Genomic DNA, 21,676 nt, shown 5'->3' with positions numbered 1-21,676 from the left:
AGGGGATAAGGGGATGAAGGAATGAAGGCATGAGGCCGCGGCACCGGGCAGCCCCGCGGGGCCGGAGCGGGTGCGGCGCTGAGGGAACGCGGCCTGCACCGCCATGAGGGCAGCGCTGTCTCCGCCAGGGGCGGCCGCGGAGCGAACTTTGCCTCCCCGGGACGGTGCTCGCCCGGACAGACCGCTCAGAGCGCTCGGCTGCAGTAAATGTGCGGAGCTGCGAGTGAGGACCAGCCCGGACCCACCACAGATTTGCCTTTAAAAGGGCTCTAGTGAGTCCATCAGTCCGGACTCACGTTGATTTCCATCCCCAAGGTTGATAAACTCCCCTAATAGTTTGCGAGTCATTATCTGCTTCCTCTTTCTGTCATGGGATTCCTGTCCCCAGCCTTCCATCACGTCCTTCACTTCTGCACTGTTTCTGTTTCAGGACTGGAACCAGACATGGCATACAAACATCCCAGGACTGCCCTGGTGCTTCCAGAGCTCCATCATTGCCTGGATCCCTTGTGCCTATCTTTGGATCTGTTTTCCTTTCTACTACTGGTACCTTCGGCACAGAAACAAAGGCTACATCAGGATGTCCCACATCTTCAAAGCCAAAATGGTGAGGGGTAAACCACGGGGTTTGGTCCTAAAATTATTTCAATTTTGTTGCAGAGTTTAACTTTCCTAAATTAATTATTTGGTCCTGATGATACAACTCTGCTGGGGTTTTTGACATTTACCAGCTCAGGTCAGTATAAATCAAGTTAAGTTTTAGGAAGATATGTCATAAGATCTTCTCCCCTGTATTTACATTTGATTCCCTGACACTTCCATAACATTCTCCATTCCAAACTTGATTTTCCACCCCTCCAGTCTTACTTCCCAGGCATCTTGGATCAGTTCGGTAGATTGTCCCAGCATTTCAGTTCATTCCAGTGTGTGTTTTCTGTCTCTGCCCCAGGTCCTTGGATTCATCCTGGTAATACTGTGTTTTTCTAATGTCTTCTTCATGGTGTGGGAGAAAAGCCAAGGAATCCCACGGACCCCAGCACTCTTCATTAGCCCTGCTGTGGTGGGAATCACAACGGTAATTCCTCCCTTGTTTGTCTGCAGATGGCCAAGCTTAGCCCTCCTGGGACAGAGCTTGTATTTCCCGTGGTTCGTGCTGTCTCTGAGCACAAATTTGGTGGATGTAGAAGGCTGGGGATGCACTTTGTTCCTCTCTGCTGTGTGACACATCAGGGGGTTGGAGTCAGGGCACAGCGCACCTGGCAGGAGCTGAGGTTTCAGTAGGGTTTACAAAGAGGTCTCACAACACCGAGACAAGAGTTCATTTCTCATAACCACAGTATATGATTTACTATGGTTTAGAATGAAATGTGATTTCTGTTCAATAAATCAGTGCCTATTCTCCCCTTCTGTTATTGCATCCTCATAGCCTCAGTCCTTCCAGCCTGTTGGCCCAATTGTAGTTTTATTACTTGCCTTCTCTGTAGACATTCTTGAGTGCAAAATTGCACACAAAGCTTTTCAGTGTTAGCCTCTTAGGAACAATACTGCAAGTCTGAACATCTTGAAATGTTTGGGCAAGATGTGATTTTTCTCTGTTGTATTCATTAATTTGATAACAATGTTTGGCATTCCATTACCAGGTATTTATTTGGACAAATTTGTACTTCCTCGCAGGTCCTTGCCTTGTTCCTTACCCAAGCAGAAAGAATGATGGGCATCCAGTCTTCAGGGGTCCTATTGATTTACTGGCTGCTCTCATTTGTGGCTGCACTTGTGATGTTTAGCTCCAAAATTCAGCATGCCCTGGAAAGAGTAAGTGAGATCACATACCTTTAATGTGCAGACTGAAAAGTCTCTTAACAACAGGGCTGGGTTTGTCTCATTGACTGCAAGGGGGAGAATCAAATTCTTCTTTTAAAATATGTGCTGAGAAAAATGTTCATATTTGTGGTGGATGTTTATTTGCATGGGTAGAACATGAGAAGCTCTTTCTCTGCTGGTTAAACACGGAGGTTCTTACCTCATTTTCACCAGTGTTCTGTTCCTTAGGGCTTCCTGGAAGACCATTTCCACCATGTTACAACTTACCTTTATGCTGGCCTGGTGCTAGGAGACCTTGTGTTATTCTGCTTAGTTGATCACCCTCCCTTCTTCTCTAAAGCTGACAACAATCCTGTAAGTACAAGGTAGCTTTTCCTAATGCTTTGCTTCATTGCTAAAACAGGATTTTAAATATATGGGGATACACAAGCACATGAGTATCTGGGTGATGTAAGATGCATCATTCTGTAAAAAAGCTGACAGTTTTAAAAGGTAACTGGCAGAATTTGGGATAACAGTGCTCTGTCTCTCTATGTAAGCTTTTCGAAACTAAAAGCCTATGCATACTCATGTTTCTTGTCACTGAAACCAGTGGATAGGGCTTCTATTGTTTCCCCTGGTGCTGCTGTCCTGTGCTGCAGTACTCTGTTGGTGATATTCAGTATGAAAAACTCTGTGCTTAAGAAAATAAATGTCTTTGGGTATGAGGAATTATATTATTTTTTTCTTCCATCTGAGACATTATGCAAAGTCATAGTCTCAAAAATCTTCCAATCCCATTGAGCCTCCACAATAACTTACTCTGGTTCAATGGATGGGGAGGGGGATAACTCTGATTGCTTTTCCTGGGGAAGCACAGAAGGGAACTGCATTCATCTGACACATGCCCTTTTCTACATATAAATATCACACCTGTTTTCTCTCCCATCAGAATCAGTGCCCAGAAGCCAGCAGCTCCTTTCTTTCCAAAATCACATACTGGTGGTTCTCTGGGTAAGAAAACAGAAGATGTGCTTTTGCTACAATAGCAGAAAAAAGCAGCAGCATCAGAGATCAGAGAGGGTGTAGATGGCAGCCAGTAAGAAATATCTCAGCCCCTGAGTTAGCTCATGGAGTGAGGATTTAAATTATTTCTTTAAATTATTTCTCTTGTGAGGTATTCCCACAAGGTCAAATTATAAAAATTCAATTTACTTTTCTCCAAATAGTTTAAAACACAAATTTGTGATTCTAGATAATTCTCTTCTGCCTCCCAACTACCCCTCCAGTGCCCTCCCAATCTTGAAATAGATCTCATCAATCTCAAAAGATCACTTTTGAGATTGTACACCAACCACAGCCCCCTCTGCCTGCCAGACCTTGGTCTCATCTGCCTTTCGTGGAGCCCAGAGAAAGTTAAACTGAACTTTCTTCTCCATTACCCAAGACTCTCAGTATGGATTAGAAATTAGGGCTGACTTGCAAATGCCCATTGTGCTGACAGAAGATAGCTAGGGATTAAAGCAAAGTTGCTGTTCCTGGGCATTCATTGTGGGACAGGACAGTCCTGAGTGGTGGTGTGATGTCCAGTGCTCTCTGTGGTGCACTGCCTTGCTGCCCCTGTGTTCTGAAAGTGTCACACACAGCACAGATCCTGCTCTGCTCCCCTGACTGCACTCTGTGTCCTCCAGGCTCCTCTGGAAGGGCTCTCAGCAGGCCCTGGGGGTGGATGACTTGTGGCCAGTGAGGAAGCAGGACTGCTCTGAAGAAATTGTTGCCTGGGCAGAAAGAGAGTGGAAGAAGTGTCACAGCAGAAGCCGGCAGTGAGTATTTGATCTGGAGAGCACATCACGGGCTCAGCTGGGCAGTTCTGGATGATCTAAGCAAATATACTCACAGGTACTGCTGTGTGAGTCCCTTTGTGCAAAATCTGATTTTAAGTGTAAAATCTGCTGGAGAACATCCTTTCACTCCTGGAAGCCCAGAACTAACTTTCTGTGAGAGGGGTCAGTTTTTGATGAGCTTTTATACTGGACGTAGTGTGAGACCCAGTGTGAGATATTTAGTGATTTTTTGAAGATACAATATTCCCAAGCTTTCTGCAGGTGTAGGTAACTTTCTCATTGTTTCTTCCTTCAGGAGAATGGAGTCTGCCACATTTAAAAAGGGTCAGAAAACTAAAACTGGTATAGCAGAAGCCGAAGAGACAGAGGCTCTACTACAATCAAAGCACAGTCAGAGCGGGCCCTTACTGAGAATGTTCTGGAGCATGTTTGGAACTTACTTCCTTCTCAGCACTGTCTGCTTAGTTATCTGTGATGTCTTCTTGTTCTCCACCCCAAAGGTACTGAGGTATGTGCACATATAAGATGTATTTCTGTCACATGAACAAGATTGCTGTGTGCATGAGCTCAGAGATGTATATGTCAGCATAAAAACAACGACCTTTTGAAATTCTCTCTTGCTGATGAAGGGAGCTCAGGTGTCATTTCTGCCAAACCCACTGTCAAGTCAGGAGGAAAAGACACAAAGCCACTGTGTAAAGCTGTGCACACTGTCTGCAGTCCTGTGCTCCCGCAGTGGGAAGGACAGGATGCACCAAACCATTTGACAACATCATTAGAACAAGAGATATTTGATGGTTCTATATTTCACATAACTTGCCACTTGCTGTAGTCTTAAGGCTCCATGTTCTCTGGCTAATAAAGAGAACACCTGTGCATCCTGCACATCTTAAATAACTTTGTTAGTTGATGAAATGCTTTGTGGGTTCTGCATTACATTATATTTTCATGGGCAAAATCCTTTCTTAGTCCAGATTAGAAGTTTTGGAAATGCCAATGACTCCCTTAGGTTACAGCTACCACTTTGCATATTTCTGACAAATTCATGAAAATCAGGAGCCATCCTTAACACTGAAAATGAGGTCTACCCAGAGATGATGCTGAGATCAGAGATTGCCTCAAAAACATGAGTGGCTAGATTTCAAAAATCAGGATGTTATATATTCCAATTCTTCTGCTATTCACTGATAAACCTCAGCCAGAGAGAATACAGAAAAATCACCAACATTTCTGCCAGTTTATTTTTGTGTGTCTGATATTTCATCAGTACTGTGTGGATTCAGCAACATTTGCCTCCTGTCTTGCAGCCTTTTCCTGAAGTTCATTGAAGATGAGGCAGCCCCAGGCTGGCTTGGCTACCTCTATGCCTTCAGCATGTTCCTGCTGGGCTGTCTGCAGACTCTGTTTGAGCAGCGCTACATGTACATGTGCCTTGTGCTGGGGCTGAGGCTGAGAACTGCCCTGACAGGCCTTGTGTACAGGAAGGTGAGCCTGCAGCTCCTTCTTTAGCTTTGCTTTTTTCTAGCCCTACCTTAGCAGTGGTGATGTGCATTGTCCATAGCAGTATCAGGGGAGATGTCATTAGAAACTTGTTTTAGGATGTAGATTCATCTCTGAGCAGTGCATGGCAGGTACATTGTTTAGAGCTTCCCTATGAAGGAAAAGCCAAGAAAAGGAAAGAGCAAAAATCAACATGAACTTTCTTATGCTGTATGTACATGTATAAACAACATGTATTTCTTGTGATGCCTGGGGAAAAGGAATAAATGCTTCATCTTGAAGTGAAGTCACATGGCCCAGGCAGCAGCATGGTTTCAATGCCTGGGATTTGACATTTTGTTCTCTGTGAGGAAAAGAATGTTGTTTGACTTTTGGACCAAAGCTGTTGTTTGATAATGCATTTTCTTTCTTCTCTGCCCTGTCTAGATCCTGGTTATGTCAAATGCCTCAAGGAAAGCAGCAACCACAGGTGAAATTGTTAATCTGGTATCTGTTGATGTGCAAAAGCTAATGGATCTGATTATCTATTTTAATGGGACCTGGCTGGCTCCTATTCGGATTATCATCTGCTTTGTCTTCTTGTGGCAGGTAATATATGACAGTATTTATCAATCCCTTTCTATTCTAAATATCAAAGGAAAATGAGGTTTCAAAATTATACTTACTAGTTTGAATTACATGAAATTGCCATATTTTCCTTAGCTCTGTAGCACGTTGGATTCACTTTTCTTTCTGAAAGATATTTCCATTGATACAGAATCCTTGTCTGATCCTTCAGTTCATCTTCTCCCCTGTGTATTCAGCATTCAGTCCCTTTTAGGAGTCTGTGAGTATGGTTATTGTGAGCTGACTGATAAACTTCTGCTTCAGATTTTCCTGTCACTTCTCTTTACAACCACTGGGTGGTGGCCCAGTGAAGGCTGAAAGTCCAGTTCCAGCTCCTTGGCACAGTCCCAGAACATAATGGGAAATGGTCTGAAATAGCAACTTGACATGCTTCATCCTGAAGCCTGATTACCACAGGATGAGTAAAACAGCTTGAAGCAAAGTTACATGCCATTCAGAGAGACTATTGGATATTTTGAATTTCATAGGTATCAAGTTCAGCAAGGACAGAGCAAAACCTGAATTAGAAATATTGGATGGTAATCTAAAAGATCCATTTTTAATCAATGTACAGTATTTTCTCAGCAGTACAGAGCCCTGTTGTTTAGTCCCTGTTCTTGGCCAATGGAAGCATGAGCAGTACAGAGACAGGTGATTCACAGGAGCTTTCCAGAGGCCTTTGAGGCCTTCCTTTACTACCCAGGCTGGATTGTGCCTGGTACCTGGCAGGATGCTGTGACTGTGAAAATCAGTAGCCCTGGTACACACTGTGGTGAAGTCATCATCTCTTTTCTAATGCCAAGTTGAATGTGGTTGGAGCATAATTACACTTTCTTTGCTGGTGTTCACAGACCACTGGTGCAGACAATACCTGTAACTGTGTGTGTTACTCCCCTCTCCAGCCATCCCTAGGGAGATGTAACTAACCCATGAAAAACAAGTGCTGATACACAATTGTTATGAACCCTGGGATCCAAGAGCTGTCCCAAGATAATGGCACAGGATAATGCCACCATTTCATCTCATGCAGACAAGCTGGGCTATTTATGCTGCAGGAATACTTGGTTGAGGGTTTGGGTTTGTTTTTAAGGAGAACCTGGTGTTGTCCGGGGTCACTTACTCAGGGCAGCCACAAGATGTCCTGAGCGCATCCAGGGAGGGACGAGAAGAGCCGGGCATGGCTTGAATTGCCAGCGTGCCTCTGGATCGCCTTCAGCACCGATCCAGCTCCTAACAAGGGAGCGAATAAATTCAGCACAGCCCGATGACAGGAGTTATCCGCCTTGGAGAGTTAACAATCCACTGTGCTTAGGAGCACAACTCCCTGGAAAGGCAAAGGCAAGGTTGCAGTCAAGGCTTAGCCAGTGGGATGTTATGCACAAGTTCAAATAAGAGGGAAGGTAAGCAAGGGAACAAAAAGCAGTCTTGGCTAGTCATCACCAGAAGTTCCTTCTCTTTTTTCTCTCCTGGCAGCTTCTAGGGCCATCTGCCTTGACTGCAATTGCTGTATTTCTTTTTCTTTTGCCTCTGAATTTTGTGATCACCAAGAAGAGGAGTCAGTTTCAGGTACATTTTGCTTCATAAAAATGAAGTGGTTTACAGAGTTATAAGATGACTTATATTTATTCATACTTACCACAACTGCCTGAAGTAACATAGGAGGATTTGAAGCCTGCAAAATTTCTTGAAATTTAAAATAAGCTCCTCCATGTTCAGCCTTTTTACTATGTTTGCCCTACTTTTCTGTTGTTTTTATGTACTGCCAGTAAAAACAAAGCTCTGAAGATGATAAGTAAAATATTTCCCAGCTTAGAAGACTCATAAGCAAAACAGCATACACAGCTCAACTGCAGGGAAAACCTTTACTCAGGAAAGTAAAAAATTTACAAAAAAAATTTACTCAGGACTTGGAGGCAGGAATAAGGTATTTTTCTTCAGAATAATTGCACCATTAAAAATTCAACCTATTAAATGATAAAACTCAAACATTTATTACAGGAAATCCAGATGAAACATAAGGATGAGAGGGCCAAACTCACCAATGAAATTCTCAGTAACATTAAAGTAATCAAACTGTATGGTTGGGAGAAAACCTTCATGGAGAAATTATTTGGAATCCGAAAGCAAGAACTTCAGGCCTTAAAAAGATCTCAGATTCTCTTCTCAGCATCCCTAGTTTCTTTCCATTCATCAACTTTCCTGGTGAGTGAATCACCTTCCTACATAAAACATATGCTGTTACTTCCCTTTTCCTATGTACTCCTGCCTCACAGACTTTTCCTATGGACAGCTAAAGATTATATCTGCCTGGAGGTCACAGAAGTTGCTGTGGCTGCTGCACCAAAACCTCCTTAAAGCAGAACAAACATCCAGTGATCCAACTTGGCTCTGTCACCAACACACCAGACCACACCTTATCCCTCGAGGGGATAACCTGGATTTAACCAGATGGGTCCCAGAGGCTTGAAGGGCCTGTCACCCCTGAACCATTCTGAAGTGCTTTGCTTGTCCTTTGCTCCCTTTCAGATCACATTTGTCATGTTTGCTGTCTACACCCTGGTGGACAACACACACGTGCTGGATGCTGAGAAGGCCTTTGTGTCCTTGACACTGATCAACATCCTCAACACTGCCCACTCCTTCCTGCCCTTCTCCATCAACGCTGCTGTCCAGGTTAACTGCAGGCCCTGTTCCTCTTCCTTTGGCCATAAGGGGTTTTTACATATCCCCATTATCAGGTAAAGGTAGGGATTTCTTAGGGCTCTGCACATCAGTTGTGTAATTGCCACTGTGAAACAGTGATGTGCAAGGGCTTGCAGCTAAAGGTACTTTGTAGCATTGCTTTTCAGAAAGGCTCCTTTATATTGACAAAATAGTCAACAAAAATTGCTCCTAAGTCTTTAATAGTTCAACACAAGCACCATTAGATCTCAGAGGGGCTTCCAGTTCTGTTTTTAATCACAGAAATCAGAACAGGTGGAACAAAATCTCCATAAGAGGATACCCTGCTAGTCCGGGCTAGAGAAAAAAGCAATTCACTGTTCAGTAAGAAATTAGGAAATTCATTTCCCTCTTACACTCTAAGACTGTCACAGATTTTCATGTACAAAAGCAATCACTGGAAAGATTGCAGGAAGAATTAGATGAAAAAGTGCCAATTTCAGTGAACCAGAAGCACAGGGAAGGGTATGGAGGTTTTGCTAAGCTAAGTGGAAATAAAGGCAGGTAACAGGAAGAGCTGCCTTTGGCCATCTGCAGCATAGCACTAGTCAATATTCTAAGTGGGTCTTCAAACTGAGTCTTTACTTTGGGTTTTTGCTCCCTTTCTACTCTAAATCTTATTTTCTTCTGTGTGCTGCTTCATTTCAGGCCAAAGTTGCCTTAAACCGTTTAGCAGCTTTTCTGAATCTGGAAGAACTGAATCCTGAGAGCTCAAGCAGAAACACTTCTGGCTGTGGTGAACTTTTATGTTAGCACTTTTGTCTTATAAGAGGAGTAATTTCCATTATTCAGCTTCTACTCAGGGTGTCTACCATAGTCAAGAGAAAAATATTTGCCCTTTACTGTCACTTTATCTCTCTAGCCTCATTATTTCTAACAATGAAATCTAATCTGGTGATTTACCCCTTCTTTTCATAATAAAAGTTGATTTTCTGTAACATAAATACACACTGAAACATAAAACCACATAAATTGGGATATTTCTGTAGCTATCTCTGCATTTACAAGTGGTCTGTCTCTCTTCATCTTTTAGTACAGGCAAGTATCACCATAAGAAATGGGACTTTTTCCTGGAGCAAAGAAACTTCTCCTTGTCTTAGAAGGTACAGACTTACCCTTAGTCATCCCTCAATACTGTAGGTCAGGGTGGATCCTGGATGAACTAATTCCTCAGGGCCTAAGTGAAACCAGGGTGGAATATGGAATATCCAGAGGCTTATGAGTTTGCTTCATATTTAGTGTTGAATTCTGAAAATTTTAAAATTAGATAAAACATAATTTTGCTTTTATGTTGAGGAGCACATAAATGGGAAGGTACCTGTATCTGGCTGTTGCCTTATTTTTATGGAGACTGTTTTCTTTATGCAGTTTTCTTGTCCAAATATGAAAATACAGTGATATAAGGCAAAAAAAGTAGAACAGATGGAATGCATATATATATGACATCACTACATGCTTATTTCAAAAGGCATTGACATTTTGTGAAAAAAAATCTTTGAAATGTTCTGATGTTCAGGAGTATTCTACATCCAGGGCTTTGGGCTAGCCTGTCTCCAGAGTGAGGATCTGGGTATGAAACTCAGATGGGGATGTGGATGAAGACTTTGTGGTTGGAGGTGTCTGAAGGGATGAAATCAGGGAATTTATTCGATACATACCCGACAATAGCTTGAATTTTGATAATAAGCACAATTATTTGCTTTCAGAAAGTGTATCTAAAATGTGGTAAGAGATGATCTTTTTCTCCCAGCATAGAGCTGAGTGTGCCCCAGGGCTCTCTGCTGGCTGTGGTTGGCCAGGTGGGTGCTGGCAAATCCTCCCTGCTGGCAGCGCTGCTGGGCGAGCTGGAGGCCACCGAGGGCTGCGTGACCATCAAGGTGAATTTTCCCCTCAGCATTTGCTTCTAATTAGGCTGTTCTCAGCAACTGTAAGGTATGAACCACAGCACCACTTACCTCAAGAAAACCATTTACTGCTGAATTTTAACACAGGCTGTATGTATCAGTCCACATTTAGTTATCTGAAGGCACTTCAGACTTCTCAGATGAGCCTGAACTTTGTGAATAGGAACTGGAACAACACTTCAAAGATCCAGTTCTATTTCTCCCTCTGACAGTGAGCTGAAGTGGTAAATTACATCCTGTACTTGCACCTCTGTTCACTCCCCTGTAAGATAATAACAGTGCAGACTCATATTTTGCAAAGCCTTCTGAGAATTGTCAGTGCTGATGATCATTCCAGATTTCCACAGCTGAGAGAGCTTTTCTTCAAAGATGGGTTCTCACAGTGTCAAGTTGAGCTTATGGAAAAGTTTGCTAACATTCTTCCACTTTTATAGGACACTGCAGCTTATGTGCCCCAGCAAGCTTGGGTTCTAAATGCTTCAGTGGAAGATAATATTCTGTTTGGGAAAGAGATGGATGAAACCTGGTTCAATAGAGTGACAGAGGCTTGTGCACTGCACCCTGATTTGGAGACCTTCCCTGCAGGGCAGAAGAGTGAAATAGGAGAAAAGGTACTGCCTTGGCTTTATGTTTTGGCCAACTTTTCCCTGAGTAGCTACAACTTCAGGTGTCCTGCTTAAAACATCTACCCCTGAGTAACTACAACTTTGGGAGCTGTGATGAAAGCACAAAAAACCTAAACTCACAAGAGGCAGGTGCCCAGGAATTTCTGGAAAATTAGGCCATGATTTAATTTAATTTAAGCCCACCTTCTGACAGCCTAGGAAGAGACATAAGAGATGTTTAAGAGAAAAATCAACACATCCAGGTCATTCTTGGGTGCTGTTTTGGAGGAAAGAGTTGTTCAAGAGACTCTGCCTCTGCAAGAGCCCTATTGGGAGGGAGGTGCACTGATTTAAAAATAAGTCATAAAACATCAGTGTAAAAGGAAGTCAGCAGTTGGAAAACATGCTGTAGCTTTGAAATGAGCAGAGTCAATGTATTTTCCAGGGAATCAATCTGTCTGGGGGGCAGAAGCAGAGAGTGAGCCTCGCTCGGGCCGTGTACCAGCGGGCTGCCATTTACCTGCTCGATGACCCCCTGGCAGCTGTGGATGCCCACGTTGGGCAGCACATTTTTGAACATGTTCTTGGACCCAATGGCTTACTGAAGGACAAGGTGTGTATGAACCTGAACTGTAAAAACTTGCACAATGTCTCTCATAAAATGTTTCCAGTAGGGTGGGTTGCTCAGGTTATCAAGGCTCACAAACACTGTTTTGTAGGGGATTGGGGAACCTCTCTGCAGGCCACACAGCACCTGCCAGTCCTGCAGGGAATCTCATTTAGGAGGAGGAAGGCTGTCATTATCCTCATGCAAACCCCATGCCTAGTGCCAGCCTTACTTTCACTGCAGGTTTACAGTTCTTTGGTCTTGTGTCCACATCTTCCCTCCTTTTGAGATTTATCTCTAGCACAGTTCAGAGGAGCTGCCTGATCTCTTCCAAGTTCTATCACCATCATGTCTAATCTCATTACTTTTGAATAGTTCAGTGGCACCTTTACAGTTCTCATCACTTAAACACTTCTCCTCCATTCTTTTTGCACTGGTTGTGTTTTGTTTTTCCTTGGTATTCCTCTGCTGTCAAGCTATCTGGAAAACAAAACATGGTTACATGAGAAGGAATGCTAGGGCAGCTCTTTTGGATTCATACTATGAATTGCCTAGAAACACTTGATTCAGTTGCCCATTATGGAAGGGAAACAGGAAGAAAGCAATTTCTAGCATTACAAAGTCCAGTTAAAACAAACATATATAATTATACATACCTTTCTCTCCATGAGATTAGTTGCAAGTATCAGAAAATAATTATTGTATTGAAACAGAATGACTTTCTAAGAACAATGTACCAGACATAAGGTGCACTCAAAGGGCTTGACTGTATATTAGAAATGCAAAATATGCCAATTTATCTAAGAAAAAATTACTTTTCTTATATCCTTTCCTCCAATTATGTGTGCAAATATGGTCAGAAATGTAAATAAAAGGAAATACCCTTTAAATCCCTTCAGGCTGATGAATTTTTGAGGCCTGAATTTGATCCTGAAATACTGATACCAGTGCTGACAGCAGAACAATTGTAACTGCTTCCTCTTTATCCAAGCAGACTCGTGTGCTGGTAACTCACACAATTAACATTTTGCCTCAAGTGGACAATATTGTTTTTCTGGTGGATGGAGTGATCTCAGAATCTGGTTCCTACCAAGAACTTCTACAGAGAAATGGAGCCTTTGCAGATTTTCTTCATTCACACGTTACTGCAGAAGAGAAGGCACCTGCTGGTTTTCCAGGTAACCCAGATGGGTTGGAATCATTCTTCCTAGGTCTATCAATCAATTGTTCCCTTCATATCACATCAGTTTTATTATGGACATTTAAAACAGAGATCCAATCACAGTAAGGTGTTGCTTTGTGTGGGGAAAAACATGCCTATCAAATCAGCTGACTCATCACCTCAAAATTGATTTTTGAATCCATATTAGTAAACAATAATCAAGCAGTAAACTGTTACCCACTGTGTGTGCTATTCTTTGAGCCTCACCTTGATATTTTTACCTTTAGAAACAATTTTTAAATGAATCTTTCCTCCATATATTCTGAGTCTTTCAAAGGCTGTATAGGACAAAACAGGATTATAAAGCCTTTAGAAATACATTTATTTCACAGCTATGGGAGACACCAAAGGCACTATCACCACTGAAAATGGTCCATCTCAGCAGAAACCCCTCAGGTAAGCTTAAAGCAATCTCAGATACTGAAGAGTTTACTCCAAAAGCCCATATAAGCCTAGATAGAGGCTCTTACTGAGTATGATAGAGGTTTGGGGTTGATCTGTAAATAAATAACAAGAGCAAACAAGCAAAACTCAAGAATAGCTAAAAACCTGCTCTTGAGTGTAGAAGTTGACTGACAATTCTTCTGTATTTCACAAGGAGGCACAACAGAGATCAGGTACAGGCTCCTTGATACATTTGGTTCCCTGTGGGGCTGTAAGGCCAGACTGATCCCAAACCAGCCTCAGTGAATGCTTTTTTCTGCTCCTCAGTGGCTTGACAGAGCCCAGTCCTTGTGACAAACATGGACAGTGGCTGGGGACACTCTGGAGGAGCCTGAAAACTGCAGCCCTCAAAATAGGCATGTATTTAAAGGTGGATGGGTGGCTAAAAATTGAAAGGATTTTTGTTTTCTTCATCAAGTGGTGATTCAGTAAAATCTGCTGTGGGAAGAGAGACCACTCCTGTGAGCCCAGCCTGCACCAGTGCTGCAGCCAGCAGTGAAGGATTAACCAAGGCAGAGAGAACTCAGCACGGCAGGGTAAGCACAGCAGCACCTTCCTGCAGAGGCAAGGACACATTCCATGGGGATAACACACCCATGGCAGGCAGGCCAGCTCCCTGCCTCAGCTAAACACAGCCAGGGCAGGCAGCTGGGCTGTTCCAGTGTGCCCTGTAATGGAGACAAGGACATACCATACTGAGAGGAAATGAGAGCAAGAAGTCAGCAACCCCAAAAGGGGCAGCTTTTTCTTTGGGGAGCCCCGGCACTAGCCAGACTGGGATCTCCTCTCCCCAGTTCTGTCTCACACCAGCACACAGGAAAACCACTGCCTGACATAAAGAAAGCCTTACATGTACTCCAGAAGTAACATGAGCCTATTGCATAACATTGATCAGTTGATAATAATCATTCATCAGTGATTTCTTTATGCCTTCGTTACTCATCCATGAGGAAAACAAAACAAGAATCAACACGGTTGCTGTGACTGTGACAGATCACTGAGAAATCCCATTATAAATCACTCCTTGCTTCAGAGCTGCTATTTTAGCTAACAACCTCCTCTCCTCTGTCTGCCCACGTGTCTCTGCAGGTCAGGGCTGGGGTGTATGGAGCCTACCTGCAGGCAGCAGGCCGGGTGCTGTGTGTGTATGTGCTGCTGTCCTTCACCTGCCAGCAGGCTGTGGCCTTCTCCAGGGGCTACTGGCTCAGCCTCTGGGCAGATGACCCCGTGCACAATGGGACACAGCAGCTCACAGAGCTCAGACTTGGAGTCTTTGGTGCTTTAGGAGTGGTTCAAGGTGTGTTGAAGTTGCTTGGCTAATTCTCTGTATTCCCAGCTCCCTGTCCCATATCCAGGATGTGTTCTCAGAATATAAACAAGTGCATACCCTTGGGCTTTCAGCTTCCTGGGCTTTTAGTCCCAACCCTAAAGGTTTTTCTTTTTTATCTCTTTTCATCCTTCCAGCAAAAATTAATCATGTCAAAGTTCAAGTGGGGCTCGTCTCCATGCTGAATTGTTGCCCCTCACACTGCTACACTGAATGAAATCTTGGCTTAGGTCACATAAAAGAGACAAAAGAAGAGAAGCTTCTGGACTTCTACATTTATCTTTTTCCTTTTTAAATAGCCACCATTCTTTTGATCACTCTATTTAAAAAGAAAAAAATATCACTGAGTAATTTAAAGTAATCCCAGTCAAGCTTATTTTGTGATGAATGAATAATTTGTCCTGCATGTTTTAAGTTCCTGAATCCATGCCCCCCCTCAAGCTGGCTTAGAAGGTCTTTGGCACTCTGTAACTACCCTACAGAAAGGGCAGCTTACCCTGCAACTCTGAGGCTTGGTTTAATTCCTGCTGAAGAGAGGTTTAATTCGTGTTGCACCTTCCTGAATGCACACTCACAGGAGTAATGGGAAATCACCATCCTTCTAAGAACTCCAAAGTGGGTTTGTTTAGACCTAGTAATAATAATTTCTTTTCTCTTACAGCCCTTGGCAGGTTTGCCTGCACAGCAGCAGTGCTGCTGGGGGGTGTGTTGGCCTCACACCAGCTCTTCCTGCAGCTGCTGAGCAATGTCATGAGATCCCCAATGCTCTTCTTTGAGCAAACACCCACTGGACAGCTGCTGAACCGCTTCTCCAGGGACATGGATGCTGTTGATTCTGTCATCCCTGACAAGCTCAAGTCTGTGCTGGGATTCTTGTTCAACTTACTGGAGATCTACCTGGTGATTGTGGTGGCTACACCATGGGCAGCAATGGCCATAGTAGCCTTGACTGTTCTTTATGCAGCATTCCAGGTAGGAGCTCACAGGTGCACACAGGAGAGGCTGAAGCAGCACAGCCCTGCAGAAAGCCTCCTTCCAGTTCTTAGGAGGGAAGGCATGCAGAAATCAGTTTCATCATCTCAAGTTGCATCTGAGCAAGAGTAATGTCAGTCCCTTTCCCACATCACCTCAGCCTTCCAAAGCACCCCATGGCCCTCACAAAGAGGCTTATGCTTTTCTGATGTCTAAAACAAATCCTAGCTAGGCTATATCCCTCATCTCCATTAGTGTGAATCACATGAAGACCAAAAGCATTTTTCCTTTCCTGCAGAATTCCTATGCTACTTTTTAATATATCCACATTTGCCAGCCAAGACTGAGCATTAGGGAAGGGCAAGTACACCTCTGTTCTCCATGGGGCAAAGAGCTCAGCTGCAGGAGAAACTGAGTGTAGAGGTTTTGTGGGTTCACAGCACCCTGGCTCCTTTGCCTCAACCAAATTAGGAATATTAGGAATTAGGAATAGTTAGGATTATCCCTAATAAAGGCAGGACATAACAGAGGTAGGAACACTGCCTCATCTTTCAGGGGCACATCCTGCATGCACATAAGGTTTTGTAACACAAGGACAGTACTACTGCACTTGTTGAGGCCTTCCCAAATTTCCTCTGGAGTACCTCCATAGAAACACAAGCCTTCTAATGACTGTCCCTTCCTTTCCCCTTGTCCCAGCACTTCTATGTCAGCACCTCCTGCCAGCTGAGGCGCTTGGAGGCTGCCAGCAGGTCACCCATCTACTCCCACATCTCAGAAACCTTCCAAGGCAGCAGTGTGATCCGTGCTCACAGAGACCAGCACAGGTTTATTTCAAAGTGCAATTTCCTAGTGGATGAGAACCAGCGAATTTGCTTCCCTGGAGCTGTTGCTGACAGGTACAAATCTGCTCCATGAGTGTTCTGCAAAGAAATCCTGTTTTGGGAGAAAGGGAGAGGGCACCCAGCAACAGCTCTATGCTCCCTCCTCCTGCAGATGGCTTGCTGCAAACCTGGAGTTCCTGGGCAATGGCATCGTGCTGTTTGCAGCCCTGTTTGCAGCCATGGGCAGGACACAGCTCAGCCCAGGAACTGCTGGCTTCTCCCTTTCCTCTGCTCTCCAGGTAACCCAGTGGGAAAATAATACCATGCTTGCCTTTATCAAAAGCAACTGCATTTTAATTTCTGTTATGAACTATTTCTGTGCCTTTTTAGATGCCTTTTCCTACCAAATCCTGCTGTCATAGCTGAAATCCAGAGCATCTGGAGCACATGGCCCCTTAGGGAAAGAAGCTCATAAACACATGCATGGGGCCATCTTCCTCCTCCTACACCTGAACTCACAATATAAGTCAAAGCAAGCCCTGGGCAGCTGAAGCAAGGTCTTCAGAACCTGTCTTACCTGCTTGTAGACTAGTTGCACAAGAGCCTAAGAAATAGCTACACCATCTTTGAGCATCCAAGTCAGTAGCATTTCATTCTCTATAAACATGCCAAAAGGGCTATGGCAGGACCTGGCTTTCACTTTAGCATTTTAAGGTTTTCTGATGTAATCTAATTGCTGATATAATTATCTGATGAGGAGATCTTTAGAAATAAACACTAAGACAAAGTACCTGGTATTTCCTGAGCACAGATCAGGGCTCATTTTGTCTGCCCTAATGCTTGTGTTCCTCTGTGGCAGATAACTGGTGTTCTGAACTGGATGGTTCGCTCCTGGACAGAAGTAGAGAACAACTCTGTTGCTGTGGAGAGAGTGAGGGAATACCTGAGGACTCCTAAGGAGGTAGCTAACCCACTGCTGACCTTACCAGAAGGGGCTGAACATCTCTGCAAACTCAATGAGTAACTTTCCTGTTCCACCTGAAAAACCTCCAGTTTTCCCCTTCTAAAAGGGCTAGTCATGTTTCCTTTAGAGAACTGCAGCATTTGGGGTTTATCCAACTGACTGGACTTGTTTTATAACCTCAGATCATTATTTCCTTAAGACAGTTATGCACTGGATTGCCATTAAAATAGCTTCACTTGTTAACACTCATGGAATGAGACATTTCCTGCCCATATTTGGAGTATTTATTATGTGACTTCAGATGCAACTTACTGATAAGTAATGGCTCCTAGATAGCCTTTTAACTGCTAAAAGTCTCCAGTGCAATATTTTTTGTTCTGTAATCATTAAAATTATATCTCCATATGCTGCCCTGAGAGAGGAGGCTTTCACAGCCCTGTTTATAGGAGCATATAAATTTTTTTTATTGAACCACTCAGTTTCAGAACTCTGACATGCAAGCAAACGTTCATCCCCATTTTCAGTAAAGAAAATCCAACCAGCAATTTGGGATAAAGTAAAAACAACATCTGCACTATGAAAGTTAGAGGCCTTTTTTGGTTTGGAAGCTGCAAAGAGATTGGGGGCAGTTGGCATGGGTGTCTTCATGAACTTTCCATTCCAACATTGACACTTGATTGGCAATGCTGGAATGGGAAGCTCATGGAAGACACCTGTGGGTAATTTAAGTTTATGAAGACACCTTGATTGGGTAATTTAAATCAGCCTTCAACACTGCTGTTTTCTTCCATCTCTTCAGGCACCCTGGACTCTGAATGGCAAACTTCAAGGGCAAGTTTGGCCCACTGAGGGGAGGATTGAATTTAGGAACTACAGCCTGTGCTACAGGCCAGGTTTGGAGTTAGCACTGAGGCGTGTCAGTGTGACCATCAACGGGCACGAGAAGGTAAAAACCACTCCTGGAGCAGTGTGAGCAGAGCTGGGCTCTGCCCAGATCCAGGCATCCAGCCCCTGCCTGCACCCAGCTACAGCAGCCTGGCAGCTGCAGGGAAGCAGGAGCCCATCTCCCACGCTGCACACCTTGTCCAGCTTATTACAGCAAAGGAATTCTACTTTTTCAGTCTAGTTCCACATCAAGGCCCTGTTCAAACTGCTAAGTCTTGTAATTATTCTTCCCTTCAAAGCCTTTTGTGATTCCTTTTCTTACCAAACAATTGTGAGCTATAAATGATTCCATGTAAAGAAAGTATTGCCAGATTGTGTGAATCACAAACAGCCCTAAAGATCTGATCTGTGCAAAGCTCTCTCCCATCAAAAGGCCAAGAGGAACTACACAACATGTCTGTCCACCTGTGAGAAAGCAATTAACTTCCAAACCAAAGTCCTCCCATTGCATTTTCAGATTGGCATCACTGGCAGAACAGGAGCAGGGAAATCCAGCCTGGCTGTGGGCTTGCTGAGGTTGGTGGAAGCTGCAGAAGGAGCCATCCTCATTGATGGACAGGACATTGCCCAGCTAGGTCTGCATGACCTCAGGACCAAGATCACTGTCATTCCCCAGGTATGAAACTCATTTCCAAAATATTTGAGCAGTGTCTTGAACACCTGGGAAGGGTTTATAAAGATTCTGTGAGAGGAGGGACACTGAGCAATTTCCAAGCTGGAAATAACCTCTATGGCATGTTCATCTGCTATTCAATATAACATCAGCCACAGATTCCCACCCAGCAGGCAGGACCCAAGAGCTCATTTTTATAATTCATTTCAGGAGTTGTTTGTACTGTCTCTGTGCTCAGGATCCAGTTTTGTTTTCTGGCTCCCTAAGAATGAATCTCGACCCATTAAACCAATACACTGATGCAGACATCTGGACAGCTTTGGAACTGACTCAGCTCAAGAACTTTGTTGCAGATTTGCCAGAGCAGCTGGAATATAAGTGCACTGACCAAGGGGAAAACCTAAGGTACCTTTCTCTGCAGAAGGACAGTGGCAGGGCAGTGCCAGCCCTTGGGCTAGGAGAACAGAGCTGGTTGGATAACGAGGCTAATTCCTTTTAAAAAAAAATCATTAATGATGTCCAGACTGAAAATTGGTGCTTTACTGTCCTGTTTAGCAGCATGAAATCAAATCCTAAGACACTCAGGAAGACCTTTCAGACCCAATAATTGTGCTGGTTTCTATTTGTGCTGTACCTAAAAACCTACAATCTGTTTCAAGTGCAGCTCTTCTGGGTGCCATAGCAATACCTTCCCCTCCCTCCCTGAGGCTGTTTCATGCTGTTACCTACCTGCAGTGCCACCAGCCTCAATCACCCTTTCAGAGAAAGGGAACAATCACCTTTTCATTACTGATTTCAAATGAATCATCTGTTTTGACCCCTAGGAAAAGTGACTACTGGCCTCAGTTTACCATCTCTCTTCCTACTTGCAGCACTGGTCAGAAACAGCTGCTTTGCCTGGCCAGAGCACTCCTGCAGAAAGCCAAAATCCTGGTTCTGGATGAGGCCACAGCAGCAGTGGATGTAGAGACTGATGCCCAGATTCAGTCCATGCTGAGGGCTCAGCTCAGGGACAGCACCGTGCTGACCGTGGCTCACAGGGTGAACACTGTCCTGGACTGTGACAGGTGAGGACACCTCTGAGCAGGGGAGCCCTTGGGCAGCTGCTGTGACTGACACCCCACTGTGCTGCTGTACAACTCCATTTCTGTCCTCTTCATGTTTAAACCTCCAAGCTTTGCTTTGGCATTTGGAGGATCTCTGTTAAACCAGCAGGGCAGCAGCAGGTTAATCACAGATCCTTTACTCCCAGAGCCTTTCCTGCTGTGTCACAGCCCTCTCCACCCCTACTGACAGCAAAACCATGACTGCAGCTCCTTGGTCACCTGAGAGTAGTGACACTAAAACACCCAATACCCCTTCACAAATCTCACTCCAGTCTCAGCTGCAAAAACCCCTCCTCCCAAACTCAGCACTTGAACAGTCACTCATCAGAAACCCTTTCCATCCCAGCACTGCTTCCCAGCTGAAAAGCTGTTGGAAAGCTTGGCTGAATAACCAGCAAGTACTGGAATTTATTTTAAAACTAACTGGAAATTAGTAGGTTTATTATAGGTGCTGGTATAATCCCAAACTTACACTTCTTTTATTGTTCACAGGATTTTAGTCTTGGAAAATGGCCGGGTAGCAGAATTTGATACTCCAGAACACTTAATAGCTCAGAAGGGACTGTTCTACAGACTGATGGAAGAATCAGGCCTTGCATGACTCACCCATAGCACCACCACCATCAGGAATAATTGACCTCATAATTGAGTTATTTTGGTTTCTCTCAAAAATGCCTGACACTCAACCAGAGCTTGTTTGAGCCAGAACTGCAGTGAGTAGATGGAAAGGGGTAACTTGGGATACATGTTATTTCCATAGGAAACTCAGCAATTCCACTTCCATCATGTTTCCAGAGTCCAAAACCTCACCTGATTGCTGAAAACAAGCCAGTCAGGACTTAAATACTTTTCTGGTATAAAAGCAAACAAGTCAAAAGAGAAAGACCACAGCATTCCTAATTTATACTGTAAATGGAGCCCAAATATCTATCATACTTCAAGATTACACAGATTATTTTTAAAAGCCAAAAAGATTTTATGGACAGCAAGGAAGAATTTAACTGGTAGCAAGGAAACTTAACTGTTTGCAGTTGATGCTAAACTCCAGGCAGAACTAATGTTGTGTTTTGTCAATGTCTTAAGGACTGCTCAGCCAGGCACTGTTCCTACACAGCTGTGGACTCCAAGGCAGCTGGAGCTCATCATCCAAAGTGCACAAACACTGGGGCAGGAGAGCACAGGCTGCCTTTGTCCCCCTGGGGATCAGATCCACCCCTCCCTCTGCAGAGCAGAGCCAGCTCCAGCAGGGGCTCAGCACTGCAGGACAGCACCGTGGCAGAGCATCCATCACTCCTGAACAGGGCTTGGAGCATCCCCACTGCCAGGTGCTCACAGCAGGGCATGTCCAAACATTGACACCAGCATTTCCAAACTGAATTTGGCCATGAGGAATTTGCAAGGTTGGAAGTGCTCACCTCTCTGATCCCTGCAGCACACGAGGAAAGCAGCAGGAGCTCACCTGTTGACCTGATGGTTCATTCCTGGTTTTCCTCTTGAGTGCAAGTTGACTCCTGCATGTGCCACCTGGTGCTGCAGAGGCTCTGGCATGGTCACCTGTCAGATGTTGCTTTAACAAACCAAAACAGAAGCAAAAGCTTCCTGGGCTTCCCACAGTGTCTGTGGCAGAGCTGTGCCCAGGTCTCTCCTCAGGAATCACAGCATGACAATGTGA

At 44.1% G+C, this 21,676-nt stretch overlaps 1 protein-coding gene across 1 annotated transcript; it reads left to right on the top strand.

Moving 5' to 3' along the window:
- The first annotated feature begins 103 nt into the window (after positions 1-103).
- On the top strand, positions 104-20,605 carry ABCC6 (ATP binding cassette subfamily C member 6). The gene is given in 32 exon segments (XM_054271171.1): positions 104-223; positions 431-607; positions 950-1,075; positions 1,675-1,812; positions 2,050-2,175; positions 2,753-2,814; positions 3,492-3,623; positions 3,940-4,152; positions 4,952-5,129; positions 5,571-5,732; positions 7,224-7,316; positions 7,749-7,952; positions 8,277-8,423; positions 9,120-9,207; positions 9,505-9,574; positions 10,222-10,348; positions 10,810-10,986; positions 11,426-11,593; positions 12,579-12,765; positions 13,087-13,123; positions 13,125-13,205; positions 13,672-13,789; positions 14,343-14,550; positions 15,242-15,552; positions 16,252-16,451; positions 16,549-16,675; positions 17,236-17,337; positions 18,140-18,286; positions 18,743-18,901; positions 19,137-19,303; positions 19,771-19,965; positions 20,497-20,605. Coding segments are annotated over 32 exon segments (4,656 nt in total).
- Positions 20,606-21,676: the final 1,071 nt, after the last annotated feature.

The sequence above is a fragment of the Melozone crissalis genome, unplaced genomic scaffold (genome assembly GCF_028551555.1).
Source record: "Melozone crissalis strain CALT ecotype California unplaced genomic scaffold, PUWL_Pcris_2 ptg000012l_1, whole genome shotgun sequence".
In the NCBI taxonomy this organism is placed as follows: Eukaryota; Metazoa; Chordata; class Aves; order Passeriformes; family Passerellidae; genus Melozone; species Melozone crissalis.
The sequence above is the reverse complement of the archived record's forward strand: the minus strand, read 5'-3'. Positions and strand labels throughout refer to the sequence as shown.